Here is a 20215-nt window from a genome sequence, read left to right as displayed (position 1 = left end):
AATTCTGGAGAAGAATTTGTTACTCCGAAATGGCAGACTCCTCCATGCAATTTCTATAACCTCATCACTTATCACAGTCATCAGACAACGCAAATGGTGGATGGATATGAATGTAATTCCAACCAAAATATACGAGAATTACAGAGTAAACACTACAACCTACCAACAAACAGCTGATTGCTGATACGTTCGTTGACTGTTGCTATTAAACTAATAGAATAGCTACTTCATCCAGCAGAAATAACCACAGGTATACGGGTAAAAAAAAAAAAAAAAAACAGTTCCCAGCTTGAAAGTTTGTGCGTAAAGGCAGAAAATTGCGATCTACTTCCAAACTTGCAAAATGCAATTTATGGCAGATAGAGCAATTGCTGCAACTTAATGTCGCCCCCATTAGATCTAAAAATAACGCCACTAGTAGAGCTTAGTGTGGTTATCAGATGGAAAAATTGCCAAAAAAAGTTTTGAAATGCCAGATAAAGCAAGCTAAAGACTAAAGAGAACAAAGAGGTTGTCAAATTGAAGCAAACATAAAATTGGTACTTGAGCGCCTTCTATAGTCTACTTCATCCAGAAACGTTACAGTACATTGTTCTGATCTATCCTCACCATTACTACTAAACCCAACCCTCTATAGATTTAAATAATATCTCAAAAACACATCCCTACAGAGATTTGTAGAGTACAACAGTCACATACTTGGACTTGAACCTATGTGTAGAGCCAAGTGCGACAACTGATGGACCGCTCTTTCCCTTCTGCATGTAAAGATGATTAAGAACCACATGTTGAGGTCTTGAAAGAGAAGGAGGTGGCGCCTCTGTGCATAGAGAAGGTACATTAAGCAAGGTCATGTTAAGGTGAGGAGGAACAAGTGGTGGTTCCTTGGCAAAATCATCTTGGTTAAGTTCTGTATTATTATAGCTACTATCTGGAGATTGTGGTGGCTCGAATCCCGATATGCTCTCTGTGTCTTCTGGGACATAATCCTGCATTTGTTCATCAGAATCCATTGGTGAATCACAAAATTAAGCAGAAACCAGCCCCTAAACTTTAGTCAACTTAGAATGAACAAGAGATGGAGAGAGTAGATTAGTGTCATCAAGCATAAAACAATTTCTGGAAATCTAAGCGACAGAAGAAATTTGCAATAATATGTTCTGCAGGCAGGAATAGCATCTTAAATTGAGATCTATAAATTAGTTGGTGGCATCCCTCTCAGTCCAATTGTGCATTTATCCTCATCAATCCAAGCTTCTTGAATATTTTTTTTTTACTCGATAGGTGCTTCGTAAGCTATAGATAAGGTTTATTCGGCTTACAACCAAATTGGACTTGCAGAGTGCAGGCTCATTGTTCCATTGTCCATTCTAATAAAGATTCCTTAATAATATCCCCAAAGAAAAGATATATTCTTCATGACTGAAGTCACATCACTAGTGACCGTCTTAGCTGTGATGATACAGCACATCTCGTGGCACTAACAGAAGCATCACAGAAAATAATATCCAATTTGAACAACAAGCAGATAGATAGATTGAAAGAGAGAATCTCATAGGACATTTGATAAAGATGGCCTTTGGCTTTCAAAACCACAGACTAGGCAAAACTTTATATGACAATATAACTCAATGGTGGAAAATGGAGATAGTTGACGTTACTATCTCTTTCCACAGAAGAATAATGAGCTAGCTGCTCTTATGAGATCTAACTTTTTTTTTTTGTCATTTAATTGTAGTAACTAGTAAGGGAATAAAAACTAACCCCCCACCCCCCCCCCTTTTTTTTTGGGTCATATAGATCTCCAGGTTCCTGCTCTAAGTGTATATTCATGAATAATAAGGGTAAAGTTAACAGGATAAGAAACTAGTTTTTAAAAAGGATTCTGCTAATTTATCATACATAACTAAATAAGCATCATACAAGAACAGTGAGTTGAAATAGGCTAAAATAGAGGGGAAATATATAGGCACCAATCCACAATTTCACACCAGCGATCACTCTGACTAAACGCCGACCCACAAGTAAAGTTTCATACAGAAGATCAAATGACATTGGCAATAACACCTCAGTTAGCTTATCATAATAAACTTGAATTTCATCTCAGAACATTTAACTTTGCATTTTCATGATGATAATCTCGAAAAGAAAAAAAAGTGTACAGAACAAAAAATATACCTGCAAATCCAAAACATTGTAATAATTTCCAGTCTCGTCCTGGATCCACGGTAAATCGGATGAATAAGTCCACGCACCATCAACAATAAACCTATATTGGTAAACTCCTGATGGCAGCACTTTCATGAGAGTAAAGTCCTTTCCTGATCTCTGTAGTGGTTTTCTGTTCACAAAAGATAATTAGTTAAGATTTGACAAGAACGGCTCGAATCACACACCACAATTGTCATACAAATTAATAAGATCCAAGGAGAAGTTTGAACCTTGTCTTCCAGTTATCCCATGAACCCTCCACAGCAACTTCCTTGCCACCACAACTCCAAGTGAACATAGTAGGAATTCCTTGCTCGAAACTCATTTCTTCATCAGGCGGCGATGACTGTAACCATGTTGGATTCGGGATATGCAGGTCATCCGGTTTTTGTATCGGAGCCACGGGAGGCTATGCAAAATCACATAAACAAAACAACCATAAGTACAGAGAAAAAGGCTATTCTATAACCCTACACAGAAAAAGGAAAAAAATACCCCTACTAATTAAGCAAGAAAGCCTAAAGAACTAAAAAAGGACATACGAAATCTCAAACTACAATGTTGCTTAACCATGATTTATTAACTGCAATCTCAAATAAGCTTCAATGAAATAGTTAAATGCACCAAGTTTTAATTTTTTTGCAACATTATTGGAATTTGGTTAATAAAAAGCATGATTCATCAACAGCATTACAAACAATTGTACTATAATTCAAGAAAAGGGCAATAAAACATCAGTTACTGTAAAAGCATACTCAGTACAAGTAGAATTTCCAATGAAAAACAGGCAAAAATTAAACATCTGAAAACAGCACATCTAACCCCAGAAAATTATGAGTAACAAATAACTAGAAAACCCAAGAAAAAAAAATCAATTAATAAGAAAAACAAAGAGAAAGAAAAGGGGAATTAAAAACCTGAGGAGCAAATTTAAGAGGAGATTGAACAGTTCTAGGACTTTGAGGTGGAGAGTGAGTCATGAGAGCTGGAGAAGGTGAAACCCCACAAACAATCTCTTCTTCTTCTTCCTCTTCTTCTTCTTCAATTACTAACCCTGATTCAGATTGACTCCCTTCTTCTCTACCATTAACATTCCCCATTAATTTATATATTTTGGAGTATTATACCTAGAAATCTAATCAATTAAATTCCCCTCCAAAAAAAATATATAACTGGTTGGTTATTAAAAAGATAAACCCAAAAGATTAGAAAATAAAATTCAAAAAAAAAAAGGTTAAATAGAAAGTGGTGAGAGTAGTGAGTTAAGAGAAGGAAGAAGAAGGTGAAGGTGGGTGGGGATCATACTAATCACTCTCTTCTTCCATTAAAATCATCATTTAATAGTAATCATCAGGATGAATGAATGGATGGATGGATTGAGGAGAGAGAAAAACAATAAAAAGGAGTGAGATGTGGAGAGAATATTATTAGGGGAAATACAAAATGAAAAAAAAAATGTGAATTTGTTCATATCATAAAATCATAATCTTATGAAAAAAGGCTGAATGTCATTTTCTGATCCTTGGTTGGTTGTTTTTTCAGGAGAGGAGAACCAACCCATCTAAACCCTTTTTACCTTTTTGCTTTTTTTCTTCTCTCTTTGGAAAATCTTTATTAGATTAATAATTTTATAATTGTTGGTGTTAATATTGATTAATCCGTCCGAATTGAAGATTGAAAATTTGTAAATAAGGTACACTGATTTGATTGGTTATGCTACAATCGGAATTGTTAGATCGATGAAATCGGAAGAGACCGATAAATAATATTGTACCAGTTTGTTATACGTGATGACTTTTTTTTTTTTTTTTTTTTTAGATTTTGCTATAAGATTTATCATATTCTTTATAAAAAGAGTGTAAGATCTATCATAGTTTGTGGAGTGCAAAAATGTCAATCTTGTAATCTCATGATTGCTAATTCTATTTTAAGGTATGAAACTTTACTCTTTGGAGTATAATTTCTTATACACATGAAATATAAAAATATTACATGGTTGTATAACTTATTTTAAAGTGTACAGTTACTTCATTTGACTACTTGTTTACACTAACTGTTTTCACTACTTGATTGTAATTATCTGTTTACATTGGTTGTTTTGGCTAGTTAATTGTAATTAGTTTTTTAAAAATATTGGTAGATGTTTACATTAGTGAGTCGTAATTGACTTTTTTATGTAAAAGTATTTGCTAAATAATTATTAGCTATTAGCTATTTTAGTAAGGAAAAAAAAGAAACAAATACTCCCTTTGTATTCTAAAGTAAAACAAGATTTCTGACCCATGTAATACACGGGTTGTTCATAGGTATAATATATAACTAGCCTTCTAGCTTGTGCAATACACAAGATAATTATATGTTTGCAATATAATTTTTTATTTTATAATATGTTTTAATTTGAAAATGAATAGTTTATAAAGGAGAAGAAGGGGTGAAAATTGAATGCAATTGTAGAAAATATTAAGTTGGTGGAAAATGAATAAAATAACATTCATACATAAATTGAATTAAAGCTAGTGTTTTTTCCTTAAAAAATATGAGAAAGGAGATTACTTAATCAAAAGGTGAGGTGAGATGTGGCATTGGTGAAAAATAAAGTTTACATGTGGCATGATGAAGATGATGGTTTTTAAATACTACGGAGAAATAATAATGTATTAATATAGAAGTATATATAGTTTTTTTTTTTTTTTTTGTAATCTAATACTTCCTCCCTTATTTTTAGTTGACACGTTTCTTTATTAGTTACGTTTGTCAATGCACAAATTAAATTATTAATATTTTTAATTATCGATAAGAAAAAATTATAAAAGTTGATATTATGAAAATATACATTGTGACGAATCTAAGAAGATCCCACATTACTATATTTTTCCTTACATATGAATTACAAAACATGGTCAAAGGGAGGTGTGTAAATAGTGCTAAAGTCAAAATGTGTCAACTAATAAATTATGGAGGTAGTATATAATTGTAGAGTCGTTTTTGTAACACTTAGGCCCTGTTCTCTTCACCTTAAAAAAATAATATTAAGTAAAAATAATTTCAATTCAGTAAAAATAAGTTCAGTTCAGTAAAATTAATTTCAGTTCAGTAAAAATAATTTCAGTTCAGTAAAAATAAGTTCAGTTCAGTAAAATTCAGTTTTCTTAAAGAAGAATTATAATCGAAAATCAGTAAAAATAATTTAAGTTCAGTAAAAATAATTTCAGTTCAGTAAAATTAAGTTCAGTTCAGTAAAAATAATTTCAGTTCAGCAAAATTAAGGTGAATCAAACAGGGCCTTAACCACATCACTCCAAACCCCAATCCTACAATTTGGTGCAATCTTTTTTTTTTTTTTTTTGGAAAATTTTTCTACCAGTAACCCTACAGTGTTACAGCTCACAGAAAACACGCTAGCATAAGTTCCACAATTTTCCTTTAAAAAAAGCTTCCTACATTGTATTCATTTTAATATCTTACTATGTGATATATATCGCACGGGTACACTCTAGTATGTTTTACGGGAAAAATTGAACAATTTATAAAAGAAAAGAAGAGTTAAGAATTGAATAAACTTATTTCAAAAAAAAAAAGAATTGAATAAACTTGTAAGAAATAAGTTTGTAGAAAATGAACAAAAAAAAAACATCAATATATGTATTAAATTAAAGGCTATATTATTTTAATGTCAAAAGGAGATGAAAAGGACCGGTTGAATAATGTTACATTGTTTAATCATATGAGGTCCAATTTTCTTAAATATCGTAATGGTCTGTTTGGGAATTGTCATTTCATTTCAAATGTTGGATTTGTCCAAATTGAGCTGTTTGGAAACTCAAAGCATTTGGAATTGAATTTGGCTGAATTCCAGACACTTATCAAAAATAACCCACACCAAAGAATTTGAAATCCATCTTCAACATATGTCCTTTCAATTCCAAGTGATGTGATCTATTCACCTTCAACTTCTCTCTCCTCTATTTTTACTAGGTAAGTTACTCATATTTTCTCTCTCCTCTCTTCTACCAAATAAAAGTTCTCTCTCATGGTTCCTTGCTTTAACCTTCATCGTCGGAAAAAACTAGGGATTCCAATTTCCGACAAAGCACTGATGATGAACTTAACCTTAATTTCGCCGAAGAAGACAACGATTGTTTAGGGTAATTTTACCCCGCCACGTGGTCCAATCAGAGGATGACACGTGTCCGCCCCAGGATGGCCCAAAGTGGATCAATCCCTGCTTGACACGTGTCAATCCAGAAATTAAGGGAAAAAGGCGGCCTTCAGGCCCAAATCCCGAGAAAGCCGCAAAGCGGCGCAGCCCACCACTGATTAGGGTATAGTGACCTATCAGGGGCACAAATCCCAAATACCCTATAAATAGGGAGATATCCCTCTTTTCGAGGGGACGTTTTTTTATCATTTATTACACATTTACTCTTGGATAGAGACGTTCTGAGCTTGGAATCCGAGCAGATCCCTACCTAAATTTCCGCACCTTTTTCTCCCTTCAAGTTTCTAACTTGTGCGTCGGAGGCGGAGCACCACCCAACTGGTGTCTCCGTTTGTTTTGCAGGTACAGCTCACCCCAGATCAGTTTTCGTGTTGTAACTCTCCCGAGGGACAAAAACACCCAAAACATTTGGCGCTGTCTGTGGGGAGAGTACCTCGAAGATGGTTCAAGAGTCTGTACCACCCCCTAACTGTCTGGGTGAAGACCCAGAAGTCTTTACAGACTATGAGGATGAAGATCCTCAGGTCGAAACCTTTACAGCCGAAGACGGCTCTCTCAGAATCAAGCGCATCCGGCCCAGAGAGACTCTGGAGCGGGGTGCCTCCCAGGCGGGTGCAAGTAGACCCCCTGGGCAGCCGGAAGGGGAAACCCAAACGGCAGCTGGATCAGCGCCTGTCACTCGGGACGAGCTTATGAGATTCATGACAAGTTTCAAGGGTGAAATTAAATAGCTGATCACCCAGAGCCGGGCTGGCCCAAGTAGAGGTCAGTCGGCTAAGAAGACTTCTCAAAAGAAAAGGGGAAGTCAGTCAAAGATCGGCAGCCCACTCCTCATCCAAAGGAGAAGGCAGCCGGGACCATTGATTGGTCCAAAATTCTTCTTCCCAAAGGGAATAACAATAACTCCCGCCGGACTCAACAGCCAGTGAGAAGTAAGAAGTCATCTCTTGATGCCCGGGAGATCATCAACTGGAAGAGAAATCAGCAGCTGTTTGAGTCGGCTTCTACGTCAAACTTTCCTGACAGCTTTAACAATACCTCGGCCGGGAATGCATCTTCCTTGCATGAGAGTCAGACAGGCGGTAATACCGTCCATTCTGGCCCTCATATGATTGGAGTTGTACCGTATGCTCCTACTCAGGTCTACGGCCAGTATCCCCCTCATTTCATACAGCCGGCCCTCTTTGGAGGTCAGGCGACATACCAAAATGTCCAGCCATTGGACTGGTAGCTTCGTCTGCTACGCCTGGGTGAACAACCTTCTGCGTTCACCCGGGAGATAACCGAGGCGGCTCAACCGTCCAAGGTTAAGAATGTGTTGGTTGGTACCTATGACGGTACCACCAATCCGGAATACCACCTCATGGCTTACACCAACCTCATGTATCTGCAGGGGTTGGATGATGACACTTGGTGTCGGTGCTTCCCGGCTACACTGAAGGGCATTTCCCAACAGTGGTTTGGCAACTTGCCGGCTGGGTCCATCGATAGTTTCAGGAAGCTCGCCATCTTGTTTGCTTCCAACTTCTCAATGAACATCCCTGCTAAGAAAACAAGCCTTGATTTGAGCACTGTTAAGCAGGGAGAGAGAGAAGGGTTGCGCTCCTACGTCAGGCGGTTCAATCGGATCAGAATTCAGATTCAAGGACTGTCTGACGAAGTAGCTTTTACAGACTTCTTCAAGGGTCTGAGAGACGGGTCGACCTTCAAGTTCGACCTAGTCAGAAAAGGGGCTTTCACCTTACAGGCGGCCCTGAGGGAGGCGGAAAGCTACATCCAGGCTACCGACCTCTGCTCGCCTGGTAGCCAGTCGGACTCCAAAAGGTCCGACAAACCGAAAGACAGCCGGTCTGCTCAGCCGGCCAAAAGTAAAGAAGAGAGCAAGAAAAGAAAAGAAATCTGGGCGGTTAATGATTCTGACCAGCCGTCCCAGAAGAAAAAGAAAGAGTTTAAACCGTACGTCCCCAAGTACGAGTTTAACAAAGACTGCAACTCCATCCTCATGGAGGTAAAGGACCGGCTGTCCATTGAGAAGCCGAATCCTATGAAGAGTTTTGTCCAGTCACGAAATAAAAATAAATTCTGTCAGTTCCATAAGGAGGTCGGCCATAACACCAACGACTGCTTCAGTCTTCAGCGGGCGTTGGACCGTCTGGCTGACAAACGGTTGTTGAAGTCCTACATTTCTAAGTCCCCAGCCGGGGCAAAAAAGAAAAACAAGGGTCAGTCCTCCAAGACTACCCCCCAGCCTGCTAGTAGCTCGGATACCGATAAGGAGCCGGTCTACACAATAGCAGGCGGGTTCTCTTGTGGTGGCCCTACCATCCGGGGCACCAAGAGCCATCTCCGAAAGATGGACAAGGATGATGATGAGCAGGCGTCTGCAAGCACCTCCTTCCCAGACGTCTTGATCACTGAGAAAGACAGGGGCAGTGTCCGCTGCCCGCATGATGATCCGGTCGTCATTGAATGTAAGGTTGCCAACCAGCTGGTTGGAAGAATCCTTATTGACACCGGCAGCTCATCAGACATCATCAGCCTCCGGTGCTTGCAAAAGCTGAAATACAATGTCAGCAACATGCATCCGGTCACCCACCCCTTGGTTGGTTTTGGGGGTGGGATGGTCTACCCAGCCGGAAGAATTGACTTGCCCATCCGGCTGGGGGAGAAAGGCCAGGGACGACATATTGTCGTCAGATTCTTGGTCGTTGAGGAGTTAACCGCCTACAACATTATCCTTGGCCGGGCAACCCTCAACGTAACCAAGGCAGTAATCATCCCGTCTCTGATGCTCATAAAATATGAGAGGGATGACGGCTCTGTTGGTTCCTTGAATGGGGATCAGAAGACGGCCCGGGAGTGCTATCTCTCAGCCGTCAGAGACACTGTGAGTCTGTGACCTCAGGCGGTCAGGAACCAATTGACCTTGACAATGTCAAGGATGCCGATCTAGTGCCTACCCCACCAACAACCGGAAAGAAAAGAAAGGCACCTCTACTAGTGGAGGTAAAGAAAGAGAAAAAATAGCAATCACTGACCGGTGAACGGTCAGATTGATGAGCTCCGTCCCTAACCGGCTGGTGAAAGCATTGATCTCGTTCTAGATGACAGCCGTCCGGAACGTACTGTAAAGGTAGGGACGGTCGCTTATGCTACTTTGGGTGCGGATTTGCACCTTCTGCTGAAGGAATTCAAAGACATTTTTGCCTTTGAAGTGGAAGAGATGCCAGGTGTCTGCCCGGATCTTGCTGTCCACAAGATCGTCGTGGATCCTAAAAAGAGGCCCATCTGGCAAAAGAAAAGAAACCACAGTGAGGAAAGAAATCAAGCGGCAACTGCCGAAGTCAAAAAGCTGCTAGACGCCAGGTTCATCCGGCCTTGTAATTTTCCCGACTGGGTGGCCAATGTGGTCCTTGTTAAGAAAACGAATGGGACCTGGCGCATGTGTGTTGATTACACAGACCTCAACAAGGCGTGTCCAAAGGACAGTTACCCGCTTCCAAAGATCGACAGTCTGGTCGATTCTACAGCCGGTCACGCCTTGATGAGCTTCATGGATGCCTACTCCGACTTCCATCAGATACCCCTATGGAAGAAAGATCAAGAGAAGACGGCCTTCGTCACTGAACAGGGGTTATTCTGTTATACTGTGATGCCGTTTGGCTTGAAAAATGCACCTGCCACTTTCCAACGGATGATTAATACGGTCTTCATTAATCAGATTGGGAGGAATGTGGAGGCGTACATTGATGATATGATAGTCAAATCCAAGCTCCAGACGGATCACCTTGCTGATTTCCGAGAAACATTCACCACCCTCAGGCGGCATAAGGTCATGTTAAATCCTAAGAAATGCGTCTTTGGTGTTGAGTCTGGGAAGTTTCTCGGATTCCTGATTGATCATAGGGGGATAGAGGCTAACCCTGAAAAGATACAGGCGGTGATAGACATGAAGTCACCCCGTTATGTCAAGGAAGTGCAGAGACTTACCGGCTGTCTGGCCGCCCTGGGGAGGTTCCTCAGCCGGTCAGGCGACAAGTGCCTCTACTTCTTCCAAGAAATCAGGAAGAAGACCAGATTTGAATGGGGGGATGATGCTGAGACGACATTCCAGAGGTTGAAAGAGCACTTACATTCTCTACCTAGGTTGGTCAGTCCTTTACCTAGGGAGACGTTGTACATGTACTTAGCCGTCGCATATCATGCCCTCAGTGTCGTTCTCCTTGTTGAGCGAGACGGCGTGCAGCTCCCGGTTTACTTCATTAGCCATGTTCTTAAAAATGCTGAACTCCGATATCCCATGGTTGAGAAATTTGGCCTTGCTCTGTATATGGCTTTCAAAAAATTGAAGCCCTACTTTCTGGCGCATTCGGTGGTGATTTACACCGACCAGCCACTCAAGCGGCCAATGTCTACCTTGGACTCATCCGGGAGAATGTTAAAATGGGCTATTGAAATGCAAAGTCTTGAAATCACTTACGAACCAAGAAAGGCAGTGAAAGGTCAGGCGTTTGCCGACTTCATTGTTGAAATGACCCGTCCAGTGGCTCAGGATAATCTTGATCAGGTTTGGAAAGTGTATGTAGACGGGAGCTCTACAAAGAACGGATGTGGTGCAGGCGTAATCTACGAGTCTCCTGAAAGGGACAGATTTGAGTATGCACTACGCTTCAAATTTCAGGCCTCTAACAATGAGGTGGAATATGAAGCCCTACTAGCCGGTATTCGCATGTGTAAGGCGGCAGGGGGCTATGAAAATTGATGCCTACTTTGATTCTCAATTGGTTGTTAGCCAGTATGAGGGAAGCTACGAGGCTACTCATCCGGCTATGATTAAATATCTTTAGGCAGTCAAAGAAGAGACCAAGGCACTTGAGGAATTCCGGCTGAATCAGGTGCCTAGGTCGAAAAACAATCAGGCGGATGCATTGTTAAAACTGGCGTCTTCCGCCTGCCATGATACGCCTCGGTCAGTCTTCTGGGAAGTTCTGGAAAAGAGAAGCATCTATGAGGATCCCGTTGGAATTTTGGACCGAAGCTCTACCTGGATGGATGGAATCCGGGCCTATCTCTCAGACGGCACACTTCCTGATTCGCCACCGGAAGCAGCCGTCCTTAAAAAGCGAGCTGCAAGATTCGAGTTGAAAAATGGAGAACTTTTCAAGGCGGGGTTTCTGAAGCCTTTGTTGAAGTGCGTCACCCTAGAAAAGGGGAAAAAAGTTCTCGAAGACTTGCACTCGGGATTCTGCGCCTCTCACATAGGCGGCAAGTCCATAGCCGTCAGAGCCAGATGACACTATTTTTGGCTCACTCTTGAGGCAGACGCCAAGGAGTTGGTGATGAAATGTGACAAGTGCCAAAAATTTGGCAAACTCATTCACCGTCCGGCTACTGATCTGACGACCATCCACAGCCCAATCCCGTTTGCAAAATGGGGCATGGACATTCTAGGTCCTTACACGCCTGCTCCAGGCGGAAAGCGCTACATCTTAGTGGCTGTGGATTATTTCACCAAGTGGGTAGAAGCTGAGGCGGTAAAAAACATCAAAACCTCAGACGTGATTTCCTTCATCTGGAAAAACATTATCACCCGGTATGGGGTACCTATGTCCATGGTGTTTGATAATGGTCCTCAGTTCGAGACGCCTTAGCTAAAAACTTGGTTGGGAGATCAGGGGATCTCAAGCTATTTTGCATCCGTTGGCCGGCCCCAAGCAAACGGCCAAGTTGAAGCCTTCAATAAACTCATCTCAGACGGCATTAAGAAGAAAATAGAAAGAGCCGGTGGCTTATGGGCAGAAAAGTTAATCCATGTCCTATGGGCCATCCGGACAACAGCAAAGGGGGAAACCGGTGAAACCCCATTTCTCATGGTTTACGGTGCTGAAGCTGTCTTGCCCATCGAACATTACGAGCCGACTCTTAGAGTCATGCTACATGATGAAGAGGCAAACTGGGAAGCAATGCGCCTGACATTGGATTCACTCCCAGAACGCAGGGGCAATGCCGCCTTGCGTCATGAGATTTACCGTCTGAGAATGACGAGAGCCTACAACAAAAAAGTACACAAGCGTCCTTTGAAAGTTGACGACTTAGTGTTACGAAAAATGGAGGCAACCGGTAGGGCCAATGAGCTGGGAAAGTTAACCCCAAATTGGGAAGGCCCCTGCCGGATCTATGAAGAAGTAAGGGACGGCACCTACCGCCTGGAAACTCCAGACGGCAGGCGCCTGCCTAAAACTTGGAATGTAGACAATCTAAAAAAGTATTACTTCTGAGAATGTAAACTTTTTGTAAACAGCGAGTCAATCAATGAAGATTCAGACTTTGTTTGCAAAATTGAGTTATCGTTTGATTATCCATCCGGGTAATATCCAGGCAGATTCCCCATTTACCTAACTAAGTTCGATACTTAGTGAGGGTTACATTTGTTTGACCGCCTGGGTAATACTCGGATCTCTTGTTTATTTAAGTTTGATACTTGTTTATTCAACTGCTTGACTATCCGCCTGGGTAATACTCAGGCGGATTCTCCATTTATCTAAGTTTGATACTTAGTATGATCAAATATTTGCATGTCCGTCCGGTTAATACCCAGACAGACTCGTTTGTTTATTAAAAAAAAAAAAAAAAAAAAAAAAAAAAAAAAAAAAAAAACTAAGTTCGATACTTAGTGTAAAGTCAATACTTTGACTAAAAACTAAGCACAAAATCGTTTAGTGGCTATACAACCGGTCTCAAACAAGACCAGAGGCTGAAATGGCCGGATGGTTGCTCATTTTATAAAATCGCCTGTCCCAACATGGACAAAGGCGTCCGGCGACACCCCTTCGGGTGCAATCGCCGCATAGAACAGACTATTTGTCGGTTCTACGTACCCATGCAGACGACAAAGATTGAACGACCTAATTGGTCAACTCATAGCCGTCTGACCAAAATGACATGTGAAGAATGATCAAGTTGCCAAATACCGGATGCCATGGGGCATCAGTCGGTCACCGGCTGAAGGTTTCACTTAGGTTATCTATTCCAAAATTGCACTTCCCACCCCAATTGGGGCAAAAGAGTCGTTCAATGGCTATGAAATCTCTACCTAGACGGACAAACGCCGTCTGTGTAGTGACTGGAACGCCTGTCGGTGTACGGCTGTGCACTTGGTTTGGGGCAATCACTATTGTGATTGATCGACTTGCAAACATATCATGCTCTTTACAGCATCAGACGTTTTCAAGTCAATCAACCAACTCCACTTGAAACCAACCACACAGCCGTCTAGGGGCAAGGACAACCGGACTATTGATTAGTTAGGCAAAAATGAAAAATCACCGCATGCTTTTGATAAGTTGGGCAAAAATGAAAAATTAAAATTTGCACAAAATAAAAATTCAGATGCAAAATGATCAAAACCGACTCAGTCGGTGCATTTAATAAAGTCCACCCAACCAAACGGTCGTAGTGGATTAAAATGATAACCGGACCCCGTCCGGAAGAAAGAAATTGTTAATTAACACGACTCCACAGCCGATAAATACAAGGATACTCGGCACGCAGGCCGGAAAAAGCAAGTTTTGGCATACAGACGCTGAATAAAAGAAGAAATAAAAAAGCAGAGATTGGCATACTGTCGCTGAATGGTCACTTCTGGCCTGCAGACGGTGCCTCCTGGTCCTCCTTCTCTTCATCATCTGAGGGTATCTCCTGTGCTTCACCAGGACCAGGAAGCTCAGGCGCGGGAGGCTCGTTGTTGGAGTTGACCCAGGCTTCGAAAGAGGCAGGCTCTGGATCACCTTGTTCTCTCAAGTACACCACGTCCTCGGCGTACCTATGAGCCAGTGCCCAGGAGCCATAATCCACGTCCGGGTACAGGGTAGCCCAGGCGATCTTCATCCGGGCGTCATCGTCAGCGTCACTCTCAGCAACAAGGCGGTTTTGCTCCGCCTCCAGGGTTGCTGCAAAGTTTATCTGAGCCTGAGCAGCCTCCTTCTCCAGCCTCTGAACCTTGGTCTTCAGTTTGGTGTTCTCTTCGGAAACACCTTTAAGTGTGCCAAGGTCCGTCTGGGCCTTCTTGAGCGCCTCACCAGCCTTTTTGGCGCTCTCGTCCGCCTTCTTTTGGGCCTCCTCCACCTCCTTCTTGGCCGTCTCAGCATCCGTCGCCCGCTGATTTGCCGTCTTCAGATCTGACTCCAGCTGCTGGATTTTAGACACCTGTGTCATAATTATTGCTTTAGTTTCAAGTTCATTTACGATAGTCGAGTGTAAAGAAATATTATCAGCGTCTATGGCGGACTTCTTGGCCCTTTTTATCTCTTCCCGTTTTCGGGAATAAGGACGTTTGAGCCCGTCCACCCGCAACATGGCCTGCAAAAAGTCAGGCAATATAAGTGTTGCAGGCGGGATAAAACACTTGGAAAAAACAAAATTGAATTGACAAGTTCCTTACCTCAGCCAGAAGGGATAGAATGCGTTCAAGATTGAACGTCTCTATCCCAGGGATATTGTCCTTATCCCTCTTCCGGACGGCTTCCAGCATGGCCTTGGCGTGCTTCTGGACGCATGGCCAGCGGGGAGATTGATCTGCACCACAATCAATACGTGATGAGTGCGAGACTAAGGCGGCACCTATTTGTTGTCGACCGTCTGAAGATGACGTCTGTTGAGAGTGAATTTCACCCGTAAAGGCCACCCCAGCTCAAGCGGGGATTCAAAAGGGTTCTTACCTTCAGAGCCAGCCAAGCGGGAACCGCTTGCAGGCGTGGTGAACCCCGCGGCTGCTGATAAGGGGTTGACAAGATCAAGGCACAGGCTGCCGCCTACCTACTCGAGTCGCCCCGCTATCCGCATCTGTTGATGCCCGGCTGAGGCACCAGGGGTTGATGCAGAGGTGGATTTTTTTATTTTGTTGAGAACGGCAGGGTTCTCCTCCCTAGCCCGTTTGAGTTGTTTCTCAAACGACTTTCCAACCTCTCCTCCCTGCAAAAATAACCAAAGTTAAGGTTAGCACCCAGGAAAAATGATTTTTAAAAGGATCAATTTATGAAAGGGTCAGTCGATTGATACCTTGGCCTTGACCTCAGCCGCAGCTTTCTCCGCAAGATCTTTGCAGATGGTTGCAGAAGACCGCTTGGGAGTTTTCTCCGACTGCAACATGTTTAATGCTTCTTCTGCAAAAAGAAAGAAATCGGTCAATATCATAAATCAATTTCGATAGAAAAATACTACATACGGATATAAAATCAGGCGCATACGTTTTGTAAACATGTGCCCTAGCCCGCAGGCGGCTAGGAAACACTCATCCCTGAGCCAGGCGCTCTTGGGGATCCAGTTCTTGGGAACTTTTATTGTTTCCCCGGTTGACAGAGTTGCGTCTGTGAGGCCGAAAAAGTCTGCCTCAATTATCTTGTTAAAATCTTCCTCTGGGATCCGGGGAAGAGCGCACTTCCTGCCTAACAAGTCGGGATTCTTATTGTACGGACGGAATTCATAATTTTCCCGTTTGGTTGGGGCTGACATCAGGTAGAACCTGTGCTTCCAGACATCGAACTTCGAGACCTTGTCCAAGGTCATCATATATTGAGGCTGCGTGGTTAGAGTGTACCACACCCTCCAGCCGCCTGGGGTTAAGCCCCTGAAACTCGCAGGCGGCAACATACCCCAGAATGTTTGTCCAAGAGTTGGGGGTAAGTTGCTAGATTCCGAGGCCGTAGCCTCTCAAAATTGCCTTCACCGCCTGGTGAAGGGGAAAGCGGAGACCAGCCTTGAACGCCGCCTCATAACAGCCAAAATAGCTGTTGGCGTTCTGTTCATCGTTCTCCCAGGCGATGGTGCCATTCTCAGGCGGCACCCGGATTCTATACCCGTCTCCTAGCGGGTGTATTTGGGTAAAATTCTGTAAGTTCTCCTCCATTTGGATCCGGTCTTTGGAGGAGACGTGGATGTTGAAGGGATCATCCTTCTCGTTCCACTTTTTCCTTTCTTCCTCCTCGCTATCCGGAAGCGGGGGTAAGTCGTCACTGCTCTCAGAGGTAGAGGCAGAGCTGTCGCTCTCCGTCTCCTCCTCACTTTGGTTCAAGGGGGCAGAGGCGGCCTCGTCACCGCCTTGGTCGCATTCCTCCAAGAAGGAATCAGCAGGAGTTGAAGGGGCGCGCGGAGAGGATCTCTCCAGAGCCGTCTGGCCTCCCAGACCAGACGTTTCTCCCTCAGGCGTTTGGCCGCCTGAGCCTTCGCTCTTGTAATTTGGATCAATTGCCGTCTGCTTTATCTGAGCCATTGTGTCCTGCACAGACACGTAACTGGTCGGAATCTGAGGCAAAGGGTGGTCCCAACACCCCGAGACGGCACTCCTAGTCCTAAACTCAGTCGTCCTTGGTGACCGGCTGGACTCTAACCTAGGTTGTGCCGTGTGTGTTGGTGATGCATCCATTTATTGCAATAAATATGTACAAGCGGTGAAAAAAGAAAAAGAGCTAAAAGAGGCAAAGACGGTACCTTTTGAAGAGATATCTGAAACTAGGCGGGTCCGGCTGGGTCTCTGGAAGACGAGCTTTCTTGCTTGCACCTGACTCAAACGGGTGACGTCTGCTCTCTCAAAGTTCTCTCTAGAATTTTTTTTGTAAACGTACCAAAATTATGAGGGTAAACGACTATATATAGAGGGTAAAAACGGGGGCATTTCCGTAATTTACCCGGAAGGTGAACGGTGACTCTTTAATGGTAAAATTACCGCCAATCGGAGTGTGACACATGTCACAGATGCCACGTGGCGTGCCACGTCACATCTGTGAGGGGCAAATGTTTAGGGTAATTTTACCCCGCCACGTGGTCCAATTAGAGGATGACACGTGTCAGCCTCAGGATGGCCCAAAGTGGATCAATCCCTGCTTGACACGTGTCAATCCAGAAATTAAGGGAAAAAGGCGGCCTTCAGGCCCAAATCCCGAGAAAGCCGCAAAGCGGCGCAGCCCACCACTGATTAGGGTACAGTGACCTAATCAGGGGCACAAATCCCAAAGACCCTATAAATAGGGAGATATCCCTCTTTTCGGGGGGATGTTTTTTGATCATTTATTACACATTTATTCTTTGATAGAGACATTCTGAGCTTGGAATCCGAGCAGATCCCTACCTAAATTTCCGCACCTTTTTCTCCCTTCAAGTTTCTAACTTGTGCGTCGGAGGTGGAGCACCACCCAACTGGTGTCTCCGTTTGTTTTGCAGGTACAACTCACCCCGGATCAGTGTTCGTGTTGTAACTCTCCCGAGGGACAAAAACACCCAAAACAACGATGATTTTATAGAGAAGACCATCTCAAGAACAGGCAAGTTGCATTTCTGGACGCCATTGGAGTTATCGACACTCTAATTTGTCGCCATTATTGAGCTAATTGGAGTCCTCAGTGTCGCGTAGACATTGTTGAACCACCATTGGAGTTCGCAATGTTGCGTCGCCATTGATGAATTGCCATTGGAGTTCTCAGAACATCGGAAGGGACGACATTGTTGACAGTAGTGTTGTATGAAAATATGATTTGAATTTTATTTTTTTTTATTTTTTTTTCAAAAAAATTAGTTAAACAATACAATTGTGAAATTAAAATTCCAGTCTATCCAAACAACATGTAGAATTTCAAATCCTAGAATCTAAATTCTAGCAATTTCCCAAACACCATTTTTGGAATTAAAAATAAGAATTTCAATTCCAAGAATTGAAATGAATAATTTAAAATTAAATATTGATTCCCAAAGACTACCTAAAAGTATTTAAAAACGGAGGAATTACTATAGATTTAAACTTTTGGTTACCAGTCGGAAAAGAGAGAGGGTAAAAAAAAAAAAAAAGAAAAGAAAAAGATATGATTATTGGGCTAGTTTGATGGACTGAAACATTTTGAACGGACTAAATGAGTAATTGGGTTTACAGTCGAGCCATTTAATCTGCAGTTTAGTGGAGAAGAAATTAGGCCCACTAAAATAAGCAAAACTTGCAATCTCCTCTTTGGCAAAGCTTCTCTCTGTCGTCGCTCTAAATTAAATTCTCTGACGCATTAACGCAAACACTTACCAGGCAAAGCATTCAAACACAATCTTCAGAGGTATTCAACCCGCGTTTTCTTACATCTTGCTTTACTCTTCTGCGTTAATTTTCATTTTTTAATTCTTAATTTACTTTTAGTGTAAGATTTGGCATTTAATAACTTAGCTTTGTAGTTCATCAGCAAGTCAATTCATCCCTCAATTCTTTGCTTTCGTAATCTTCGATGTAAATTCCAAGTATTTTTATAAGAATGGGTTTACACTTACCCATTCATCAATTTAAAGTTTTAAGCTTTAGGTAGTTATTTTCTTGTTTTTACTTTGCTTTGTTAATCATTTTGATGATTTTTGTCATGTTTACTTAACCTAATTGGTTAGTACTTAGTATGGACTATGAATACTAAACACTTATCTTCGCTACTTTAACTCCACCATTTTGTTATATTCAATAATTTACATTTATTAATTTTGTCATGTATGTGTAGAACTGTTGAGTTGCACAGTCACAGTAAAGTTACAAAATGAAATATTGTCATTGCTGATTAACTTAAGTTAATAATACAACAAAGCTGAAGGCCTTTTTTTTTGAAATTGGGTTAGTTCGAATGCATGAACCAAGAATCTAGTTTATGCTCAAAATGCCTTGGAGGTTTTTGGGAAAGGCTATTTCTTTATAATTACAATCTATGTTAGATGGACTCGGGTAACCATGTCAGACATGGCACACGGGTTCATGTCCAAGCGTTTGACTCGACTATTTTGTGAAAAAACTCGATTTTGAACTTAAAGTAAAGTGTCCAAGAGTCGAGGGTTCAACTTGGGTAATTGAAGTGAAACGAAGAGTCCATGTAACATGTGACCCCTTTAATTAATAAACCTGCTTGTAACTTGTATGTCTGCATCCAGAAAGATTTTCAGCAAAAAACAAATGATTTCTGGTTTTTATCTAACCTTATACCGTGTTCTTTGGGGAATTTTGTTATGCAGAAGATGCAGAGTATAAAGAGCTCTATTTTGAGGCATTTTAGACTTCATGCTTCCTTCAGGACTTGGTCATTTAATGAAAATGCAAGTCTACTGAACATATTCAACAGGCAACTGTGTACTACTACGGGTTACAGCGATGACCAGATAATGGATCGAGTGATTGGCTTGGTGAAGAAGTTCAATAAAACTGACACCACCAAGGTAAGAATCAATGTTACTAATGTTGGACTCGGTCTTTGCCCTTTGCACTTTCTATTAGAGTAATTATTATTTTAATTTCCTCTGATACATGAACAACTTACATTACTCAACCTACTTGACCTGTCAAGAACAGGTAACTGAAACAACTAATTTCCAAAAGGATCTATGCTTGGACAGCTTGGAGAGAGTAGAGCTTGTTATGGCCTTCGAGCAGGAATTCTCCATTGAGATTCCTGAGGAAAAAGCTGATAAGCTTACTTGCTGTGCTGATGTTGCCAAGTATATTTTAGATGAAACAAAGCAAAGTGCTGCCCAGAATAACTGAAATTTACCAGGTATTGATGATGGAATCTTATAGTCATACTAGATGCTATCTAATATTCTAATTTGTATTGACTTGGGAAGTTCTCTTTGATTCTCTAAAACTCATACGAAGTATATGCAAGTTTTTTTTTCTCCAGCACTAAATTGAGTTTCTTTCCTTAGCTATCTGTGTAAGTTTTGTTCAAATGTGTGGCCCTTTTTAGTATGTTGCATGTATGCTATTCCATTATTCATATAAAGTGG

The 20215-nt window shown here is 41.9% G+C and overlaps 2 protein-coding genes across 2 annotated transcripts; one reads left to right on the top strand and one right to left on the bottom strand.

The window, feature by feature from the left end:
- Positions 1-487: 487 nt before the first annotated feature.
- Positions 488-3670, bottom strand: LOC110731211 (SNF1-related protein kinase regulatory subunit beta-2-like). Its single transcript, XM_021911051.1, has 4 exons — positions 3129-3670; positions 2442-2620; positions 2179-2341; positions 488-989 (listed from the first exon to the last, which is right to left on the bottom strand). Exons 1-4 carry the CDS (start codon positions 3309-3311, stop codon positions 666-668), a joined length of 849 nt encoding a protein of 282 aa, XP_021766743.1. The 5' UTR covers positions 3312-3670; the 3' UTR covers positions 488-665.
- Positions 3671-18149: 14479 nt separating this feature from the next.
- Positions 18150-20131, top strand: LOC110731210 (acyl carrier protein 3, mitochondrial-like). The gene is made up of 3 exons (XM_021911050.1): positions 18150-18519; positions 19448-19648; positions 19782-20131. The coding sequence occupies exons 2-3, from the start codon at positions 19451-19453 to the stop codon at positions 19971-19973; spliced, it is 390 nt and encodes a 129-aa protein (XP_021766742.1). The 5' UTR covers positions 18150-18519; positions 19448-19450; the 3' UTR covers positions 19974-20131.
- Positions 20132-20215: the final 84 nt, after the last annotated feature.

Source organism: Chenopodium quinoa, unplaced genomic scaffold, assembly GCF_001683475.1.
Source record: "Chenopodium quinoa cultivar QQ74 unplaced genomic scaffold, ASM168347v1, whole genome shotgun sequence".
NCBI classification, from domain to species: domain Eukaryota; kingdom Viridiplantae; phylum Streptophyta; class Magnoliopsida; order Caryophyllales; family Amaranthaceae; genus Chenopodium; species Chenopodium quinoa.
This window is presented reverse-complemented; position numbering and strand designations above follow the sequence as displayed.

Coding starts and splice junctions, on each gene's coding strand:
- LOC110731210 (XM_021911050.1), top strand. CDS start 19,451: ATGCAGAGTATAAAGAGCTCTATTTTGAGGCATTTTAGACTTCATGCT. Junction 19,649..19,781: donor ATAAAACTGACACCACCAAG/GTAAGAATCAAT, acceptor TGTCAAGAACAG/GTAACTGAAACAACTAATTT.
- LOC110731211 (XM_021911051.1), bottom strand. CDS start 3,311: ATGGGGAATGTTAATGGTAGAGAAGAAGGGAGTCAATCTGAATCAGGG. Junction 2,621..3,128: donor CTCTTAAATTTGCTCCTCAG/GTTTTTAATTCC, acceptor GATTTTGCATAG/CCTCCCGTGGCTCCGATACA. Junction 2,342..2,441: donor TGGGATAACTGGAAGACAAG/GTTCAAACTTCT, acceptor TTTTGTGAACAG/AAAACCACTACAGAGATCAG.